We start from the raw sequence: 22488 nt of genomic DNA on the forward strand, positions 1-22488 counted from the left end.
TTGACTGAGCCACCCAGGAGTCCCAAAACAAATGATTTTCTTGGAGGAAAGAAGAGACTGATATTTTTCAACTTTTTAAAAAAATATTTTATTTATTTATTTAACAGAGAACACACAGCAAGAGAGGGAACACAAGCAGGGAGAGTGGAAGAGAGAGAAGCAGGCTTCCCGCTGAGCAAGGAGCCTGATGTGGGGCTCAAACCCAGGACCCTGGGATCATGATCTGAGCCGGAGGCGGACGCTTAATGACTGAGCCACCCAGGTGCCCCTATTTTTCGCCTTTTTTTTTTTTTAAGATTTTATTTATTTATTTTACAGGCAGAGATCACAAGTAGGCAGAGAGGCGGGCGGGGGGGAGCAGGCTCCCCACCGAGCAGAGAGCCTGATGTGAGGCTCCATCCCAGGAACCCGGGATCATGATCTGAGCTGAAGGCAGAGGCTTTAACCCACTGAGCCACCCAGGCGCCCTATTTTTCAACTTTTAGTGGTCCAAATACAGGAAACAGATTTGTAAAACACCAACTAGTCAAAAGTTAATAAAGCTACAGATAAATGCAAGAATAATAAATCTCATTAATAATCAAAAAATGATTAGTAAAACAATGAGGTATCATTTTCACTAATTGTATTTCTAGATTTTTAATGTCTACAGCCAATATGCAAAGGTATATATGATACAGGAGATTTATTTCACAGACTATCAAATCTAGTACAAACTGGCATAAATATGGTAATATGCTCCAAGAACCTAAAAAATGCTTAGGGGTACCTGGGTGGCTCAATGGGTTAAACGTTTGCCTCTTGATTATGGCTTAGGTCATGATCTAAGGGTCATGGGATGGAGCCCAGCATTGGACTCCACGCTGAGCGGGGAGTCTGCATGAGATTCTCTCCCTCTGCTCCTCCCCTCCACCTGCACACACGCTCTCTCTCTCTCCCTCTCAAATAAATAAATAAATCTTTTTATAAAATGCTTACATTTTAAAAAATCTATTAATCCCACTTCTGGTGACCTAAAGACAAAAATCCACAACAAGAAATACCTATAATGCCAAATGATATTTGTCACATTATAACAAAATGTTGCAGAGGCATCTAAAATGTTAAACAAACAATGGTATGCCCTCTAAATGGAATATCATTTCATCATCTAAGTAGTAAAAAGGCAAAACATATGGAGGCCAAGTGAAAAAAGGCTAACAAAACTACATTGCAGTTATACGTCAGTGACTATTCAGGTTTAGAATAATGTCATTGCAGGAGGATTTTTCTACTTTTCTTCTATAAGGGGGTTATGCCACTTTTTAAATTAAAAACAAAACAAAACAAAACGTTTTTAGATGGTATCAGGAGGGAGACAAACCATAAGAGACTCTTAATCTCACGAAACAAACGGAGGGTTGCCGGGGGGAGGGAGGTAGGGAGAGGGTGGCTGGGTTATGGACATTGGGGAGGGTATGTGCTATGATGAATGCTGTGAAGTGTGTAAACCTGACGATTCACAGACCTGTACCCCTGGGGCTAATAATACATTATATGTTAATAAAAGAAAAAATAAGCAATTTTTTAAAAAGGAATAAAAAACCTTTTTAATTAAATTCACTGAGGTATCCCCTTTTCAAACTAGATATTTAAAATATATTTAATCATTTCCCAACCCCTCCTCCCCCAAGAGAACATCTTCCCCTCCATGCTGTTCTCCCCCACCCCCTTCAATATTCCTTCACCAACTTGGCCTACTGGGGTTGGTCATCACTGGCCCCTCCCTCTTTGACCCTGGTCCCCAAACACCCTCCCCAGAAGGCATAGAGTTATTCAGCTTAGCATCCTCGACTCCCAGAACAAGGCCTCATGTATAAGGGCTGGAAAAACACTTGTTGATTTCTATTTATCCAATTTGGCACCCACTGCACATTTTTCTCAATTATTTATTACTTATCTGTCCCCATTTTAAGCCAGGCATTCATTCTTTTTTCTATTTTTCATCTTTTTGTATTCCCCAGAGCCCACCACAGCGCTGGGTTGCTAGGTCAAGCTCATCTGAGCTAAATAAATATTTACTGAACTAAAGAATGCCTGAATACACATCTCAAAAATGAGAAATCTGCTTGGTTCGTAAAGTTTCTTCCTTTAAAATGCAAATAGCATCCTACAAAAAAAAAAAATAATAATAATCTCATCCTATACCTTCCAGTGATTTATCCTAAGCAATCAACAGATAAACAACCATCTGAGAGTCACTGAGCCAAGGAAGGGCGTAAGTATAAAACAGGGTAGAAAGGAGGAACAGGCTTCAGCTCTTCGGGGGAGGTAAGACAATAGCTCAGAAATCTTTCTGGGAGGCCACACTTTTCTGCCAGCCGCCAGCCATTCCTAAATGCTTAAAATGCCAGACCCTGCCCCAGGACACCTGCATGAGCATGACCTCCAGCAGTCCTCACCACAACTATGTTAGGTGGGGTGTTATTATCTCTATTTTAAAGATGAAAAAAAAAAAAAAAAAAAGGAATTTCACTGAGTTAAAGAACCTGCTCAAGACATAAAACTACCAAGCGGGCTTCAAGGCCAAACCTGTGGCTCTCTGCTCAAGTCGCTGATCTCAACTACTATGCCAGATGGAGAATGGCTTCTCTGCAATTAGTAGTAGACTTAGAGTAGAATATAACTACTAAGGCGTTAAGTGTAGTCTTCAGAATAAATAGCAGACACAGACATGATTACAAAGTCTACAGACCTTAGCCTTGTCATCTCTAATTCAGACATGACATCTGGCTCAGCCTAGTTCCAGTTAATCCATAATTAGACCCCTTATTTAGCAATGTGAGGACTTAACAAGTGGGTTAAGGAAAATACATTGTGGTTACCACCTCTGCTTAAGCATCCCCCACAAATCTGGGAGGGAAAAACAAAAAATCTTAATTCTTTAACTCCAAACTTCATTTTCTAAGCTAAACTATCACATTTGTTGTAACTTCTCACACATATTACTTTTCTAATCCTCTGGTCATCATGGGCCTGATCCAAATTGTCCTTGACCTCTTTATCATACTTCTGTGAAATGAAAGCAAGATGGTAACTAGCAAGGATTTGGTCTTTAAGCATATAGCAAGAACCTAATCAATTCATGCTTGCCATATTTCAGGCTGTCCTCTTCAAACTCAGGTCAGAGTACTATGGGTGCCCCTATGGTCCAAGCATCCTGACCCCCAACTCCAGCTCCACCCTGAGTACTGTCTTGGAAGGCAAACATCTTCCTGACCTAGTTGATCTCTTCTTAAAACCTGTGCCCTTCATCTCAAGAAGGATGATGTCACAGCTCAGGAGTAAAGAGATACTTCATGGGGAGGGACTTCCCTGAAATGGTATCACTTCAGCCTCACTGTAATCTCCAGGGGCCACATCATTCCAGCAACCCTGGCATTAGAATCACCCACAGAGAAGGGTTTATGGATTTCCTACTGAACATGGTGTTCTATATTTTATCTTCTGTTTAATACTCATGACAGTGCTATGAGATAAAATGTAAAAAGGCTCTCCCTCACTTCGAGATAAGAAAATAGAAACGCAAAAGCTTGTGTGACATACTTAAAGTCCTAATCTAACAGAGAAAACACAGGCAAAGCCGTGAGTCTGTACGTGCGTGTTTGGCACAAGATGTCACACTCACAAGCAAGATAGGACAGCTGCAGAACAATACATATGTACTCAAAGCTACCAAGCTGTATGCTGAAAGAAGTTAAAACTCAAAACAAGGAAAAAAATGTTTTTGTCGCCATGTATGGTGACAAATGTTAACTGGACTTATTAGCATGGTGATCATCTTTCAATATACACAAATATTAAATCATTTCATTGTACACCTGAAAGTAATAAAATGTCATGTCAATTATACTTCAATTAAAAAAATAATTAAAGGGACTCCTGGGTGGCTTAGTCAGTTAAGTGTCTGCCTTCAGGTCAGGTCATGATCCTAGGGTCCTGGGATAAAGTCCCACATCAGGATCCCTGCTCAGTGGGGAGTCTGCTTCTCCCTCTGCCTGCCCCTCCCCCTGCTTATGCTCGCTCGCGCTCTCTCTCTCTCTCTCTCTGACAAATAAATTAAGTCCTTAAAAAATATATTTAAAAAGTAAATAAATAGAAAGAAAGAAAGGGCAAGACAGTAAATTTTAAATTGTATGTATTTTACCATAATTTTAAAAATTGGAAAAAAAGTTCATCCAGAAAAAAGGCAAGGTAATGATGTGACTTGTAGTGGGTACTGCCCTTGGACTCTGATCTCTGCTTTGATTTTACATCTTTTTTTTTTTTTGTAAAGATTTTATTTATTTATTTGACAGAGAGAGATCACAAGTAGACGGAGAGGCAGAGAGAGAGAGAGAGAGAGAGAGGGAAGCAGACTCCCTGCTGAGCAGAGAGCCCGATGCGGGACTCGATCCCAGGACCCTGAGATCATGACCTGAGCCGAAGGCAGCGGCTTAACCCACTGAGCCACCCAGGCGCCCCTGATTTTACATCTTTAAAGGTCAGAGTGGACTCAGTCAAGATCACAACATTCTGGTAATGATGAAGATACCACTTTACACTTCATGTCCGATATGATCATTCTGTTTCCCTCTGAAGTTACCTCAAGGGAGTTACCTTCCTTCCTTCTTCCATATTTTGTCATCGCATTGTTCATTCATTGTGTAGACACAAAGCACCTACTATGTGCAGGGCACAGTTCTAAGCTGATGCCCAGTGCTGAAATACTGAAATAGTTCCCAACCAGTTGGTAAATAGCTGCGGTCTGCAGCATCCCATGCCCCTCCACACCGGCCACCTCATCTCTTCCCTGGGACTCCCCCCATGCTGGACTTCCCCATGACTCAGCATAACAGGAAGGCTCCATGGTGGCCAGCTTCCAATTCAAGTGGCCAACTGCTGGGCCTAACCCCTTGTTAACTGTTTTATCCCCTCCCAGACAAGCAATGAACAGAACAGACAAGGTTCCTACCCTCTAGTCTCAGAAAGAGATAATAAACAAGCAAATACATAAATGAATCAGATAATTTCAAAGAGTAGAGTGCTATAAAGAAAACAAAACAATAAGGGACTAGAGGGTGACAGGGGTTGGGGAGGGCAGAGTAAAACTTGAAAAGACGTCTCTGAGGAAGTGACATGACAAGGAATCAGGAAGGCAAAGGTTTTAGGTAAAAATGCTCCAGACAGAGAGAACAGAAACATCAAGGCCTTCTGGTGGGAATAAGCTTGAGATTTTCATGGTTAGAAAGCCAGCGTGATGGGGGCATCCTGAGCAAGGATAACACAGGCGTAGGCAGGGCCAGATCAGGGAGGATCTTACTGGCATTGGTAAGGAGGTTGAATTTAATGCCAAGAACAGTGAGCAAGCACTAGACAGATTTGAAACAGGGCCGTGAATGATCTAATTTATATTTTTCAAAGATTCTTCTGACAATTGTGTGGCAACTGTGATTAAACAAAACCAAGAGTGTAAAAAGGAAACAGTGTATGATGCTCTGGTGGTCATCCAGGTGAACAGCGACAGTGACTAAAGCTAGGGGACAACAGAGATGGAAAGAAGTATTCTGACTCAACATATGTTTTAGAGGCACAGCTGTTCAAACTTACTGATGAGTATAATGTGGGAAGAGGAAACAGAAGGAATAAAAATGACTACTATTCCTTGTTTCAGCAAATCACTGTTGGTAGTCCAATTACTAAGTAGGCAGTGACTGTGGCAATAAATAGGTTCATAGAAAAAAGGAATAAAAGTTCTGTTTTGCCAGAATAAGTGTGAGATATCAGGGCACCTGGGTGGCTCAGTGGGTTAAGGCCTCTGCCTTCGGCTCAGGTCATGATCCCAGGACTCTGGGATCGAGCCCCACATTGGGCTCTCTGCTCAGCAGGGAGCCTGTTGCCCTTCCTCTCTCTCTGCCTGCCTCTCTGCCTACTTGTGATTTTTCTCTCTGTCGAATAAATAAATAAAATCTTTAAAAAAATAAATAAGTGTGAGATATCTTTTAAATATATAATGTGGAGATAACAAACATGCAGTTGGATATTTGACCTTAATAATAGGAAGATCCCCAGAAGATTCTAGCTTATCCAAATAGCAACATTTAATACATCTGTAACTTCATTGAGATATATGTATAAGGCACATTACTGACTCTCTTCCTACAAAACTTGTGCCAACCATTAAGTGCATACACACAACACGAAGTAAGGCACCAAAATATCTTTAAGGAAAGAATATAACTCTTGGTTTTCATTTTTTTAAGCGTTGTGTCAAAAAGCTTTCTGGGGAATGCATTTCCAAAATTGGAAAAGAAAATCAATTAGGAAAGGAACGGCACAAGAATAATTACTTTACATGGCTTCTCTAGACTATAATGAGCGTGGAACCCTAGCTTGTGCTGCCCTCAGCACTTCTTCAACCCTGCTGAGACTATCCTTCCTTCATCTGGTTGCATTAATGTGGTGGAAACTTCTGCGGTAGATGTATCGTATCCCAAGCTCAATGCATCTGTTGTAACTGAGGTTCCTTTCAAAACTCTAGAGGTACCACTGATGGAATTAAGGATGACCCCAGAGACAGGAAGGCTGGGCATTAAAAAGAAGAGAGGGAGGAGGAGAGGGTGGGGAAGAGAGGAAGGAGAGGAGAGAGCAGCGGGTGACCTCTTCCTGATGGCAATCCCTTATGACAGAGAACATGCTCGCATATCACAAAACCCCTCAGGAAAGACACGCTTGCTCACATGGCTGGAATCCAGAGGCTATTACAAGCGCTCCATATTCTAAAAACGGTGCCAATTCTCAGTTTCAAAAGAGTAATAATTATCAACGCAAAGTGAAAAATAAGTCTGTCTACTTAATTCAGCTTACCAGCACACTTCACTGAAGCTTCATGCCAACAGCCAGCTTTTTGTGCACGCCTTTAAAATAAAAACAATAGTCTGGCTACCACTGCAAATAATCCTCGTATCCTCAGAATTGGAAGGAAACCTAGAGGTCACTATAGCCAACCCTATCATTTTACAGATAAGGAAACTAAATCAAGTGAAGAGAGATAAAGTGGCTTAGCCATCATCCCAGAGACGCTTCAGGATGAAAAAATGTTTTTAGTCACGATTCTTGATATTATACCGTGCTGCCTACAGAGTGAGAAGGAAAAGTACTACAAGGGATGGTACCAGGCTTTACTGGAGCTACATCAGGGGCAGAGCTGGACATCTCAGCCCTGGAAACAAGGCCCCAAGCTGTAATCAGGCTGTCCACTGGTCACTATTCTCAGCCTGCACCCTAAAATAACTGAAAGTCTTTCCAATGCCACCTTTGGTCTTTTCCCCCCAGGGCTTCGGGTTTGATGTGGCAGAATCTGATGGATAGTAGCTGGTACCCCCTTTCGTCAAGATCTTCAGAAGGAGGCCCTTGAAAGGTTCCCACAGCATGTGCTTCCAGTCTTCAGAGAAGCACAGACCCTCCCCCCAAGGATGATCGGAAAGGACACCTCTGTCCCCTGCCTTTAGACCAACATACACCTAAGTGGGTATCACATATGTCCCTAAAAAGCTAGTACAGGTTCCAAAGGATTGTTAGCGTTAATGGTTTCTGCCTTCCAAGTTTTGTGCAATCCCAGTATAGATAGAAAATTCTAGAAATAATCACACCAAAACTTTCCAGCACATTCACATGGAACTCAGATTTACATTTTAGCAATTACAAAGAATAAAAATTCTAATCAAAATTATTTTGGGAAAGTCCTATCTAGTTCTTAGGGATGTTGTAATACATGGAGGCTTTATAAATAGTTTGCCTACTGCAAACACATGTGCAGATTAATAAATAGATTGATAAAAATAATACTAATAACCCATCCCCATGCAATCTATGATTTCCTCTTTGGCAAGAGGCACACATCAACAGTCTTTAAAAACCTCCCACTATACTGGGGCACTTGAAATGGTTCAGTATTCCAACTCTTGATTTCGGCTCAGGTCATGATCAGGGTTGTGAGACTGAGCCCAACATGAAGCCTGAAAGCCTGTTTAACTTTCTCTCTCTCCCTGTCCCACTGCCCCTCCCACCCCTCTCGGGAAAAAAAAAAAAAAACCTTCCACTATAGGGGTGCCCATGTGGCTCTGTCCCTTACATGTCCAACTCTTGATCTCAGCTCAGGTCTTGATCTTAGGGTTGTAAGTTCAAGCTCCATGCTGGGCATGAAGCCTACTTTAAAAATAAACAAAATGAAATAAATAAAAATAAAAATCTTCTACTATATATTCTTTTCCCTAGAAATATTCTTTCTGGATATTCTTTTTTTAGAAACACCTATACAACTGCGGGATCCAAGCTACCTACTGCGGTTCTAAAATTCTCTCATTAGCTACGAGGAAATAAAATCTGGGAGTTCCAACACCCCATGGATAGTAGTCCCCATCCATTCCCAGCATGTTAATAATTTTCACCATCTCCCAATTCCACTGAGAAAGTGGCCTGGATTTTATGTGACAGTGGTAGCATTCCTTTGGCCTGAATATAGAAAATAATCATGAAAAAGTACTTACAGCATAAGCACCTATCAAAAATGCCGCATTTGCTCTTTTCCGTTGATCAAAACAGGTGTAGTGCACTATTTTCTTTCTTGATAAACTGTATGACTAAAAAGAGGCAATAAAAAGAGTGTAACTATAGAGACAATGTTAAAATATACAGAAGATAAACATCTCAACTTCCAAGATGTGTCACAATCAGTGAAATGTACCAACTTTCAACTTTCGTTTCCATGCCATTTGTACATGAGGGTGGAAGGTTACTGGCCATAGACTTTTTGCAGCCCAATCCTGATGCAAATTTGACAACAGAACAGATATTTCTCTCCAAGAAGGGAGACATGCAATGGGAAATAATTAAATTACTGGTGTCTTTACTAGTGGGACTATTTTTGAAAACTTAATCTTATATGTAAAATCTAATCATCTTTCCTCTTTTTTGAATTTTTATTATTGAAGTACAGTTGACATACAATGTTTTATTAGTTTCAGGTGTACAACATACTGATTCTGTAATGTTCACCATGATAAGTGTAGTTATCAGGTGTCACTGTAAAACTTTAATACATTATTGATTATATTTCCTACGCTCCACTTTTCATCTTCTTAACTTATTTAGTTTATAAGTTTGCACCTCTTTACCCATTTTATCTACTTCACCCATCCGCCCCACACACCTCTCCTCCTCTCTGGCAACCACCAGTCCATTATCTGTATTTATAAGTCTGTTTGTGGGGGGGGGTCTTTGTTGTTACTGTTATTTGTTTATTTGTTTCGTTTTTTAGATTCAACATATAAGTGAAATCGTATGATATATGTTTTTCTCGGCCTTATTTTACTTAGCACAATACCCTCTAGGTCCTCCCATGTTGACACAAATGGCAAGTTCTTTTTTAAGGCTGAGTAATTATTCATCATTTTTCTTTCCCTAAATACCATACCCACTCCCAGAAAAGTTATCTGAACTTTTCATATTTTAGTTTATTTTTAAATGCGTCAATCGTCCTATTTTCCTAAGAGCACTAATACTAATATTAACAGAGCATCAATACTCATATTTTCTTTCTAGAATGTTCTATAAAAAGTCCGCTTTTACTTATCTGAAAATAAATGGTTAATGGGAAAAGACAAAGCATCAAAAGGGTGGGATCAGCAAACATCTTAATACAATACACAGATTCAAGCAAACAGTTATTAAGCACCTGCTCTATACCATGCAATATGCCGCATGCTCAAGTATTCAACTAAATCCAAAAATTAGCAGCTTGGTATGCTGTGTACATGCTAAACATGAAAAGTAAAAAGCTGTTAAAATGAAATCAAAGTAGTTATCAAACTCAAACATAAAACAATGAGAACCTGATGCAACTCAATGAAATCTGCTCATTTTCCTCGTATGTCAAAACAGTTACAGCATTTTGACAAATAGTTTTCAAAATACAGATACATAGGTACGTTTTAATATGTCTGTAAATTCAAACTGACTGTAAAAGCAGTTTTTTATACCTTAAACATTGACCACAACCCACAGAGTACCTGCTTTTACAGCCCCTTTAAAAATGTGAGAGAGCTCGACTACCTCCCCTTCTTCATTCACCCTGCGATTTTCTACAAGGAAAAGAAACTCTTCCAGTTCTGACATCTATTCTACATGAAGCTGCAATGTTCCAGCTTTAATGAAACCACAGAAGACTCAGCTATATGTACCCCAGTGATGAGCCTGGAAACCCTCACCATCCCTTTAGGTATTTCTTTCCTAATCAAGAATCGCTTATTCTGAAAATGGCATTGCTCTTTTAAAGTGAACTTCAAAAAGGAAGGGTTTGCCTCAAAGTGGGTCTCATGACCGAAGTCCTCATTTCCAGACGGGCTTATGAAAATACCCCTACGAAATAAAGCTTTAAAAATACATTTTAGGGGCGCCTGGGTGGCTCAGTGGGTTAAGCCGCTGCCTTCGGCTCAGGTCATGATCTCGGGGTCCTGGGATCGAGTCCCGCATCGGGCTCTCTGCTCAGCAGGGAGCCTGCTTCCCTCTCTCTCTCTCTCTCTCTCTGCCTGCCTCTCCATCTACTTGTGATCTCTCTCTGTCAAATAAATAAATAAAATCTTTTAAAAAAATAATAATAAATAAAAATAAAAAAAATAAAATAAAATAAAAATACATTTTATTGGGCCACCTGGGTGGCTCACTAGGTTAAGCCTCTGCCTTCGGCCAGGGTTATGATCTCAGGGTCCTGGGATCGAGCCCCACATCGGGCTCTCTGCTCAGCAAGAAGCCTGCTTCCCCCTCTCTCTCTGCCTGCCTCTCTGCCTACTTGTGATCTCTCTCTCTGTCAAATAAATATTTAAAAAAATAAATAAAAATAAAAAAAATAAAAATACATTTTATTCAATTCAGTTCAGTCAATGCACTTAAGTTATCTAAAGACTTCAAGGTCACTATCAGTGGTGCTGACACATATCTCCTTGCTTCCACAATTTGTTGTTTGTTTTCTTTCTAAGATTTATTTATTTATTTATTTTTGAGAGAGAGCGAGCGAGCGAGCGAGCACACAAGCAGGGGTGGGGGACAGAGGGAGGGAGCAGAGGGAGAGAGAAAGGAAGAGATGCAGACCTACCCCTGAGCAAGGAGCCCCATATGGGGCTCAATCTCACAACCCTGAGATCACGACCTGAGCCAAAATCAAGAGTCAATGTTTAGGGGAACCTGGGTGGCTCCGATGGTTAGCATCTGACTCCTGGTTCTGGCTCAGGTCATGATCTCAGGATTGTAAGACTGAGCCCATGTAGGGCTCCCTGCTCAGTGGAAACTGCAGCTGCCTGCGATCTGCCTGAGATCTCTCCCCTCCGTCTCCCTTTGTCCCTTCCCCTGCTCACTTGCTCTCTCTCCCCCTCTCTCTCTCAAATAAATAAATAAATCTTTAAAAGGAAAAAAAAAAGGGTTGGACGTTTAACCGACTGAGCCACCCAGGCGCCCTGCTTCCTCCATTTGAAACTATTGTCCACTGGGCATTTCCTTTTGTTATTTTAGTATTTGTTGGCATGTTTTTGCCATTTATTGTTCTCCATCAGTAAGTTAGGCTTGATTTACCAAAAAGAGAGTCAAGGCCCACAAAACCTAAGCAGATTTTGTGGTGTCTGATCCCAAACCTAAAGACTGCCTTCTACAGGCTGGGCATCCACAAACAGGATTCAGGCTCAGCATAAGGACTCAGCTCTTTTGGCTCCCAGCCTGTCACTAATTACATTTCCTGGTTCCCTAAAACACCTGTGGGTAGGAAAATACCCACAACTGATCTAGAAGTTTGGATTGTCTGTTTTGATGCCCTTTTCCAGGAAGAATTTACATTTCACAACAGACTATTGCTATTATTTAATAATGTGGAATTAAATTTATTTTACAAATCCATTCACCAAAAGGGACAAACTCATAAGGCTGTGCTTTTGTCACCAATAGTCTTTTTGGTTGATTTCAAACCTTTTGCATTTGCTTGGTTTTTGTTCTTTTACTCTTCTTTTAAAGTGCATGGGATATACCTTAGTATATGTTGCAGAGACCATCTTATAATGAAGCTAGACAGTGAAATTCTAAAGGAAACTTTCTTTTCACTAAAACCTATAAATTTTTTAAAGTAAATATAATACAAATTCAACTTTTAAGGACTTTAGAAGAATTTTTCAACTTTATAAGCTTTCAGAAATTACATCAGATAATGAATATTCTCACAAAATACACCTTCAAATTTTAACTATTTTAAAATATCTCCTATTGGAAGCTGCCTATAGGATGGAAACAGATTTTTTTTTTTTTAACATCCATCACAATACATAATTACAGAATTTTTTTCTTGTGATGAGAACCTTTAAAATTTGCTCTCTTGGCAACTTTCAAATATACAATATGGTATTATTAACTAAGATCATCATGGTGTACATTACAACAACTAACTTTTTAACTACAACTTTCTAACTTTCAGGAAAATTTTTTAAGCTGCTAGCATTTACCATGCATAGATATTTTGGGACTTCTATTGTTTTTCTCAGTGAAGTCTCATAAGCATTACAGTCAAAAAATGATCCGCTTAGTGAAGGTTGGCCAGTGAGTCCCAGGTGAGATCACAAAGTTTCAGTTCTCACTCAAGGAGTCAAAACTAATTCACAATAAATGATAACAGAGAAAACTCTTATGTCTTACTGGCCTTGTCCTAATTTCCTTCCTAACCATGGCCAGGCCTTCCTCTCATAGGTCACCCTGCCCCAGTCTTACACCAGCAATGTTATCATAACATAGCAGATATTCTGGTCCTGGAATAAAAAATTTCAAGGATGGGGCATCTGGCTGGCTCAGTCAATAGAGCATACAACTCTTGATTTGGGTCATGAATCCAAACTCCACACTGGGTGTAGAGATTACTTAAAAATTTAAAAAAAAAAAAAGTTTTAAAAAATGACCTACTACATATTAAAGCATTCCAGAAGAAACAATACAATCCATTGGAGACACCGATGACTCAAGTCCCTCTAGAGAAACATCCCTGAAGAAAGATCTTCAAGATCTTTCCTGGAGGAACTTACCATTGGAAGAGAAAGATACAGACTGGAGACAAGAGGACTCTGATTTACAAATGAGCCCAGTAGATATTTTCTCAGATTCTGCCCTAATACCAAGAAAAAACTTCATGCCTCCAAACTGAACTGCGTCTTCCTTACTTTGGGGCAATTCCTCTGTGGTTTGGTATGCTAACCAGGCCCTTCAAGGAGAGCACTTGCAGGGGCGCCTGGGTGGCTCAGTCGATTAAGCGTCTGCCTTCCGCTCAAGTCATGATCCCGGGGTCTTGAGATCAAGTCCTGAGATTGAGTCCTACATCAGCTTCCTGCAAGCAGGGGGCCTGCTTCTTTCCCTCCCGCTCCTCCTACTTGTTCTCTCTCTCTCTCTCTCCCCTATCTCAAAGAAATAAATAAAATCTTTAAAAAAAGAAAAAAGAAAAGAAAAAGGAGAGCAAAGTTAGACCATCGCCTCTAGCTTCAGTGAGCTACCTGCTCTATTACAGACACTTTTTGCTTTACATGAGAAGTTCAGAGATTACAAAAACACTGTACGATAACAAAGTTAGGACCTGATGTAAACGAATGTAGTCTTAAATATAAAGAGGAGAATGTCACAGAAGGAATACTAAGACCTCTGGACTATTTGCTTGCTCTGCAGCAAGCCTGAATATGACCAATTACAAATAACCTGCAGCCCCCCCATTCACATATACACAGCCTTCTGAACACTCTTAACCTAAGTGGACGTAGCCAGCTCTCTCTAACAAGGACAGCTAACATTTACTGCTACATTCTATCATTCCCTAAAGCATAGAAACACTACCAAAGGGGTCCAATTTGACTAGACCAGCGTGACTCCCAAACCAGAGGTCCTAGGCAAGGCTTAAGTATAATGAGAATTCTGTGTCTCTCTTTTACCAAGAGAACAAAAGCTAAGAGCCAGAGAGGGACTGGCTTATCACACTAGGCCAACTTCTCCTATGTCAGGTCCCAGAGAGTGGGGTTCTCTCAGCGAGTATGGTAGATGGAAGAAATCCAGAACTCTCTTGCTGAGTTTGTTTGTGTAAATCCCAATTATAAGGCCAAAACAAGTTTCACGTTCAAAATTTAAATAATTCTCAGGCCAACAGGGCTGCCAACAGGGCTGGCTCAGTCAGAGGAGCATGTGATTCTTGATCTCAGGGCTGTGGGTTCAAGCCCCCTGCTGGGTGTAGAGATTACTTAAAAACAGAAATCTTAAGAAAAAAGAAGTAAACGTGCATTTTTAAAAAAAAAAATTGGGGGCACCTGGGTGGCTCAGTGGGTTAAAACCTCTGCCTTCGGCTCAGGTCATGATTCCTGGGTTCTGGGATTAAGCCCCACATTGGGCCCTCTGCTCAGCAGGGAGTCTGCTTCTCCCTCTCTCTCTGTCTGCCTTTCTGCCTACTTGTGATCTCTATCAAATAAATAAATAAAATCTTTAAAAAAAAGAATTGGTTGAATTAATTATTACTAAAACTTTTCAGAAATAAAAAACAAATATCGGGCACCTGGGTGGCTGAGTCGTTAAGCGTCTGCCTTTGGCTCAGGTCATGATCCCAGGGTCCTGGGATTGAGGCCCACACTGGGCTCCCTGCTCGGTGGGAAGCCTGCTTCTCTCTCTCCCACTCTCCCTGCTTGTGTTCCCTCTCTCACTGTCTCTCTCTCCTCCTGTCAAATAAATAAATAAAATCTTTAAAAATATATCAATCTAAATTATATTTTATTATTATACTTCATCTTGTTAACAGGCTGCTTCTAGGGTAACCTAGGGGGCTTATTAAAACACAGATTGCTGGGCCAAGAATGTTATTTCTAACAAGTTCCTCAGTAATGCTGACGTTGCTGATCTAGGGACAGCACACTGATAATCTGCTATGCTACATGAAAATGTGACTGGTCAACCCCTGGAAATGTTTTACACGGCTCCTAAAACACTGTCCGTTTGGTCGAGTAGCCCCAAAAGACATATTTAAATTATCTTAGGAACTCCAAATAATTCCATATGCCTTTTAAAAGCATGTTATTAAAAACACATTTCCCCAGATTCCTCAGAAAAATGTATCACAATTTGTAAATTCTTGCATTCCAGATGATAACACCTTACAGAAAGTTCCTTTAATGATTCAGTAACTGAGCTGCCTTAAATGGCATTATTCCAGAGGTTCCAAGTTCAGATGCCCTCAGGGACCAAGAATTTGAAGTGGGTAAGTTGGTAAACTAGAAAAGCATGCCCTATCCCAAGCAGACTTAGCTCCAACCTCCTACTCCCATGTAGGAATCTGGGCCCATAATCACGAACTTTAATATTTAAGAGAAGCCAAAAATCCAGAATTAAATGGAAATTTTCATAAATTACAGATGTTAACCATGAATTCAAAAATTTTAAACAGCATTCATGCCCAAGAAAACACTACTAAACTGAATGCAGCCCATAGGCAACCAGTTTGCCGGATCTGTGTGCCGAGATACTGTGGCTTAAGAAAGTTCTATTGGCTTTATCGGCATGAATTGAGCAGCTGTTACGTGTCAAAGACGGTGCTGAACGATGGGATAACAAGGGAGCAGAACCTCAGTCTCTAGCCTCATAAGCTTTCCCAGTCTAATGAATATTTGATGCTAACCAAGGGGGAAATATTGACCAAGGCTTATTACAAACAAAAGAGAACAACTATCTAGGGATGCAGTCATCGCAGAGCAAAGACCAATGGAATGATCTTAATTACAGGGACAGCAATTATTTCCTTTAGCAAGGTAAAAAAGAATAGATAATAGATAGAATACAGTATTGAATATCTATTGAACAGTATATCTAGAATATAGTATTGAATATCAATTAATACGATCAAACCTCCAGAAATTTCCAGAGCTGGACTGCTTACCTGAGAGTCAGAGTTTTACCACTTGTATGTAAATCATGACAGGCATGCAATCTAGCATATAAATGTTTAACGGTACTTGTAAACCCAAGTACTCCGACGGCTACGAGAGAACAATAAAAATTAAGATAAGGGTATTGACCCCAGTCAGACGTTTTCTATCTCATAAAAGAACACTGTGTAAAAGGTTGCATTCTGGAGACCTCACTCCTGCAGAAAAACAAGCCACGGCAATTCAGAGAGAGAAAATGTTGACATGCTACAGGAATCACAGAGAGCCCAGGCTATCCTCGGATGGCGGTGCCATATACAAATCATGCACTTGTTCAGTGTAGGGCAGGAGACCACAAACTACTCAACCATTCAAAAACAAGAGGTGGCGCCAGGTGGTGTAATTAAGCTCAAAGCCAAAATGAGCTCGTGCACATGCGTGCACACACACACACAAAGAGTTAATGCATAATTTAGAAACACAGATTTTTAAGCAGCCTTTTGGTAAAGTTGTCTGCCATGCTTAGAAGTAAAATCTTCAAGTTATTTGGTTGGAACACCATGTTTAATTAAACCGTGTGAATGAGCCTGATAGAGCTAAGGAAGACATTAGTGCAGCCTGGACAATATGTTCTTTAATTAATAATAAAAAAAAAAATAGAGCCCATGCACTTCCCTAAACAAGCAAGCTCGGCCAGTGATGGTGCTCAGATTAAATAGATTATAGCTCGGGGGCCGTGGTGACCAACGCATCATTCTCTTACAGGTGGCTAGGCTAGCCCAGTAATGGCCGCAGCAATCAGCGTCTCCAAAGCAATCAGTTGTCATCTCATTGCAAAAGCGAGAAAATGAACAGGTCCTCCTGTCAGCAGCCATGACCTCTACATGTTTTACCTCCAACTTTCCCAGGAAAGGGATATTCTTGAAAATTTTCTTTGGCTGTACAAAACAAAATATGGTTTAGGTTTTTATTTTGAGCTAAAACAAAATAGGTTGAGTAGTTTCTTTAAAAAGAAAAAGATGTCTCTGTATGGTCCATTTTATTTCAAACCCAGTATGTTTCATCAGTGAAATGGCACATTTGATCAGAGCAGAAGTGAACACGTCAGAGAAAAGTTGCTCATAAGGATTATTTGACCATGATGATAATTTGGTTGATGAAATTTGGGGATTCTCCATTAAAGGGGATCTTCTTGCCTCAAGATTTCTAAATGGAAATCAGGAAGAACTCCGTGCCTTGCAAACTTTACATACGCTCACTCCCATGTGAATTAACACTGCTTTAGAACGCGATACCTCTTTAAACTACATCAACTATCTCCAAAATGCAACTTGCTTTTCTTCCCCCCAAAGCCTATGAACCTGAAATAGAAGATAACCTCAGGAAGAAATCTCAACACGTTTTTGTAGTTATAATAAGAGGGTGGTCTGATCATTATATCAAAAGAGTTCTTGTGTATAATCACCTGATACCATAGCAGGTGCCTGGTTAGTGGATAGGATTACTGCACTGATTCACTCAGCAACAAGGACAGTCCCTGAGCCCCCACCATCTGCCAGGCACTTTCAATGCTTTAATACAATCGTCCATTTCACCAGGCCCACCCCCCTCTTCCTTTTACCCTGAAAGGGCTATGTGGGATGTTTTGTACATTTAAAATTACACTTCTATCAATATTCTTCTAAACCTTTTAAAAGCAGTCCTCAAGATTACTATAATTGTCCTGCTGAATCGTAAAAGCAGTATTAAAAAGAAATTACTGCCCTAGAAAATGTCCCCTTTTTTCAGTGATGCTCTTAGGTTTTTTTTTTTTTTTCCCCACAGACTGAGGTTTTTGTTTTCTCAGAGGGAAAGTGAAATCAACAGTTAAAACTGTATTGACCACTGGGGCACCTCGGTGGCTCGGTCAGCTAAGCATCGGCCTTCAGCTCAGGTCATGATACCAGGGTGCTAGGATGGTCCCCATATCTGCTAAGCAGGGAGCCTGCTTCTCCCTCTGCCTGGCACTTCCCCTGCTTGTGCTCTCTCTGTCTGTCAAATAAATAAATAAAATCTTTTTTAAAAAAGAAAAAACCCGGGGCGCCTGGGTGGCTCAGTGGGTTAAAGCCTCTGCCTTCAGCTCAGGTCATGATCCCAGGGTCCTGGGATCGAGCACCACATCGGGCTCTCTGCTCAGCACGGAGCCTGCTTCCCCCTCTCTCTCTGCCTGCCTTTCTGCCTACTTGTGATCTGTCTCTCTGTAAAATAAATAAATAAAATCTTTAAAAAAAAAAAAAAAAAGAAAGAATGAAAAGAAAAAAAGAAAAAAACCCGTATTGACCATTTTAGGAAAAGCTAGTTCAATCATATGTTTATAAAACTTTCCTATTATTGTATCAGTCATTGAAAGATTTTCTTACATGACTAAGTATGAAGAAGGTATTGTTTTTTAAAACATCACTACGTTGTTAGAAACCATCTTCCCTTTTAGAAGCCTGTATATTCTAGCCCTGTGTTGTTACCATTGTCTGTGGCAAGAATCCCTTTAAGAACTGGTTTAAAAGTTATGAGTCTTCTCAGAGGAAAATGTAAATACACATAAAATTATATATATAATTTCAGGGGTTTATGGATCTCTTAAAATACCAAATTACTAAGTTCTGGTCTAGCCTGTCAATCACTGATGGCATTTTACATTAAACAACATATACAGTTTTACCAATTTTTCTCACTTCAATAAATCTTCCTTCTTTGGACTGCTTCCCTCATTACAGAAACTACTGACCAGAAATTGCGAACTACAACCTATCACTGCACAACACTTAGTGCTGATACATTTTTAAATACAGTTTAAAATTTTTTAAAATAGGTTTTTTTGTTGATGGTAGTAATTTCTGCTTTTGGTTTTTGCTTTGTGGTTTTTGGTTTTGGGTTTTGTTTTTTTTTTTTTTGAGATTTTATTTATTTATTCAAGGGAGAGAACAAGAGACAGAGCACAAGCTGAGGGGGAGGGGCAGAGGAAGAGGGAGAAGCAGCCTCCTTCCTGAGCAGGGAGGCTGAGCAGGGAGGGAGCCCAACATGGGGCTCCCTCCCAGGATCATGACCTGAGCCTAACGCATACCCTTAACCAACTGAGTCACCCAAGCACCCCTACTTTTGGTTTTTTAATCTAAGTAGATGTTTGATGGATAATGTTCCATTCTAATCAATATAATTAAAATGAAAGTCACGGGGAGCCTGGGTGGCTCAGTGGGTTAAGCCGCTGCCTTCGGCTCAGGTCATGATCCCAGGTCCTGGGTTCGAGCCCCGCATCGGGCTTTCTGCTCGGCGGGAAGCCTGCTTCCTCCTCTCTCTCTGCCTGCCTCTCTGCCTACTTGTGATTTCTCTCTGTCAAATAAATAAATAAAATCTAAAAAAAAAAATAAATAAATAAAAATAAAAAATAAAATGAAAGTCACTGGGAATAGAATGCATATTGACTGACGCACATGAAAAATAGCAATAAATCACTACCTCAAATCATCAACCTGAAAAAATTACCTTTTGATAATATAAAAATTAAAAATTTAGAATGCACTGCAAAATATTACCTATCTACTTAAGGTATCAAATAAAGGAGGAAAAAAACATAAAAAGCTTTATTGTAAGAAATAAAAATTACCGAAGTAGAAAACAAGACATGCCTAAGAGAGCTAGGAAACCACACCACAGAATTATTCTAAGCTGTAATCAGTTAAAATAGTGCCAAATTATTCAGAGAAGTAGAGTTTGATGACCAAGTAAACACCGTCATATCTGGTGTTTAAAATGTCACCAATCAGGGCACCTGGGTGACTCAGTTAAGCGTGTGACTTTGGCTCAAATCGTGGTTTTGGGATCCCGGGATGGAGCCCTACACCGGGCTCCCTGCTAAGGAGGGAGTCTGCTTCTCCCTCTGCCCCTCCCCCGGGCTCGTGTGCACTCTCTCTCTCAAATAAATAAAACCTTAAAAAGAAAAAGGTCACCAGAGCGGTTTCAGCAGGGTAAGTAAGGCAAAAGTGAGACAGAAAAGGATTAAGAAATCAGTGCATAGTGAGGATGTCAACAGTGAGGGCAGAGTATTCTGAAACCACCAAAGGCAAGAGGCTAAAAGAGGACCTGTTAAGTCGAGTGGGATCATGAAGTTCATGCTAAGATCAACAGAAGTTTCAGTGTGTCTGGGGACCCTATGCCAGGCACTGGGGACACAGAATTATATGTCATATCCCCACCTCCTAGGAGCGTCTAGTCTAGTGAGAGAGAGCAATGCCAATGGGTAATTATCATTCTTCAGTAATAGAGATCTGTACAGAGAATTCTGGGAAAATGGGAGGCACCTCCCACCTTCGCCCGTAGGATGAGGAGATCCTAGAAGGCGTAAAGAACAAGGAGTGACCAAACCAGAGAAAAGGTATTCAAGTCAGACTGGACGTCACAAGGCATCGTGTGGAGCAACCGCTGTGGCTCAGGGTAAAGTGCGCGGCTAGGTGTCGCGGGGGTACTGTGATCTCCAGGAAATCAGTGAGTTAGTGCATGAAATCATCCACTGGGGAAGACACCAAGGGTGGCAGCTGTCAAGGCAAACAAGACGAAAGGCATGGAAGCAAGGTGCCCAAAGGTCTCACCAAGACGGGTGAACATGGGCTGCAGACAAGAAACACCAACAGGGAGGCTGAGGGCCTGGAGACTACATGAAGGTGAGGGAGACAGAATGCAGGAGCTATGGAAGGAGAAGGGTCCATTCAAAGCCACAAAGTCTGGAGTCTGGGTTCCTGGAAGAAAAGCAGCTGGAGTGGCAGTCACAGTCCCCTGAGCAAACAAGGCAGAGGAGTCTCAAAACCCCGGTGGGACAAGGTGAATTCAGCTGGGGCAGTGCTGTGAGCACACCTGGAAAGATTATAAACCACAGCAGCTCCGCTAGCAAAGAAGGTGGAGAGGAGCAGGAGTAAGTCCAGAGCCTTGAAATGGAGCCCCTACTTTACTTTGCAGCCTTGAGTAAGTCACCTGCCTCTCCCGGGCCTCCCCTTCTGCACCGATAAAATTAGCTGGCTGGACTAAATGGTCATTTCAACTCCTAAAATTATTTCAGATAGCTTTTGAATATGGAAATAATAGCTAGGGAGCTGAGAAGGCATTCATAAACTGGGTTGAAAAACTCTTACTGTTATTTCTTACCCAAGGTCATAAATGTTCCATTAGTAACTTTCTTCAGCATAAGACATTACAATTTGCAAACACTTTTTAAGTATATTTTCTAATATAATCCTAACCACCCCTCTGTGGGAGCTTGATAATCCCAGAGTTATAGCTAAAGAAACTGAGATTCCATAAGGCTGAAGCAACTGTAGCTTTGGATTGGTAAAGTCAGTCTTTTTCTCCTAATATAGAGATTCTACTTGGATGCTTCGAAATAACCCATGACTTATTAACTTTCGGGTTTTGAACATTCATTCCTTCAGCAAGTAACAGGGTGCCCAACAGCTGTATCAAGGCTAAAAATGTCCTTCTTGCAATCCATCAGAATACCTGATCGCTGAAATGATCCAAGGGATTGCTAAACTCTATTAAGCTTTCATATAACGTTGAAAGAAAGCTTTGTAAATGAAAACAAATTGAAACAGATCCATGTATACACTTACCTCTAGGGTTTGGTACTGAATATGGTAGAAAAATAGCCTTACTCAAGCCAACTACTCTTACGTAACTGCTGTAAATAGAACACCAATTCAGAGCAAAAATTTATTTTCAAAATAATGATTCTCTTCTCTTCAATCTTCTAAATAATAGTCAGGTCACAAATTGTTAATTGTAATACCCAGTTCATACTAACTACATACTAAGAGGGCTAATCAAGAAAGCAAAAAAAAAAAAAATTCCTACGTCCTCAAAAGGAAGAAATAAGCTTCAAATATTTATGAACTATCCTTTCCTTGTTAATTCATCTACTAAAAATTCACTTTATGTTTTTATATTAAATCCTTTTTAGGATATTATTTGCTTCCTCGGTGATTACAAAAGTTTCAACTTTAATTTCTAAACTCTAGGCAGTAGCTTCTTTTCTGAAGAATGTAGATCAGTTAAAGGAATTTACATACATCTTTTCAAGTCAGATAATACTTTATAAATTAATTCTTTAAACAGTTGATTCCAACAGATCTTGTGTTATAAAATGATTGACTAAAAAAAATATCTCTTTGGTATTCATTCATGACCATTTAGCATTTTCAGATCAATGACAAAAATCTGTGAATGCACAACATATTTTACAGAAAATTCTCTACCACAGACTGTCTTATACCTAAGTTCAATATAAATCAATCAAATCAAAAGATGATCACCAAGCAGCTAATATGTACAAGGCACTGTACTATGTCACATCAGTAACATTTTAACCAGCAAAAAGAATAAATGACCTGAGCATTGTAATTTACCAGCCATCTTTAACAGCATGCTAGGTGGTATTTGACCTTCCAAACCGAAACATTACATTTAAGATCCTCAT

At 40.3% G+C, this 22488-nt stretch overlaps 1 protein-coding gene across 3 annotated transcripts in view; it reads right to left on the reverse strand.

Annotated features, from left to right (window-relative positions):
* CDC14A (cell division cycle 14A) overlaps positions 1–22488 on the reverse strand; it is a 174975-nt gene that overhangs the window by 111941 nt on the left and 40546 nt on the right. For 2 of the 3 annotated variants that reach the window (XM_047725781.1, XM_047725782.1), the window contains exon 4: positions 8568–8660. In XM_047725781.1, coding sequence (XP_047581737.1) covers positions 8568–8660 — 93 coding nt within the window. Of the gene's footprint in view, positions 1–8567; positions 8661–16882; positions 16928–22488 lie in introns of all 3 variants that reach the window. The other variant, XM_047725779.1, reaches the window with a different exon arrangement.

This window comes from Lutra lutra, chromosome 4, assembly GCF_902655055.1.
Source record: "Lutra lutra chromosome 4, mLutLut1.2, whole genome shotgun sequence".
Lineage (NCBI taxonomy): Eukaryota > Metazoa > Chordata > Mammalia > Carnivora > Mustelidae > Lutra > Lutra lutra.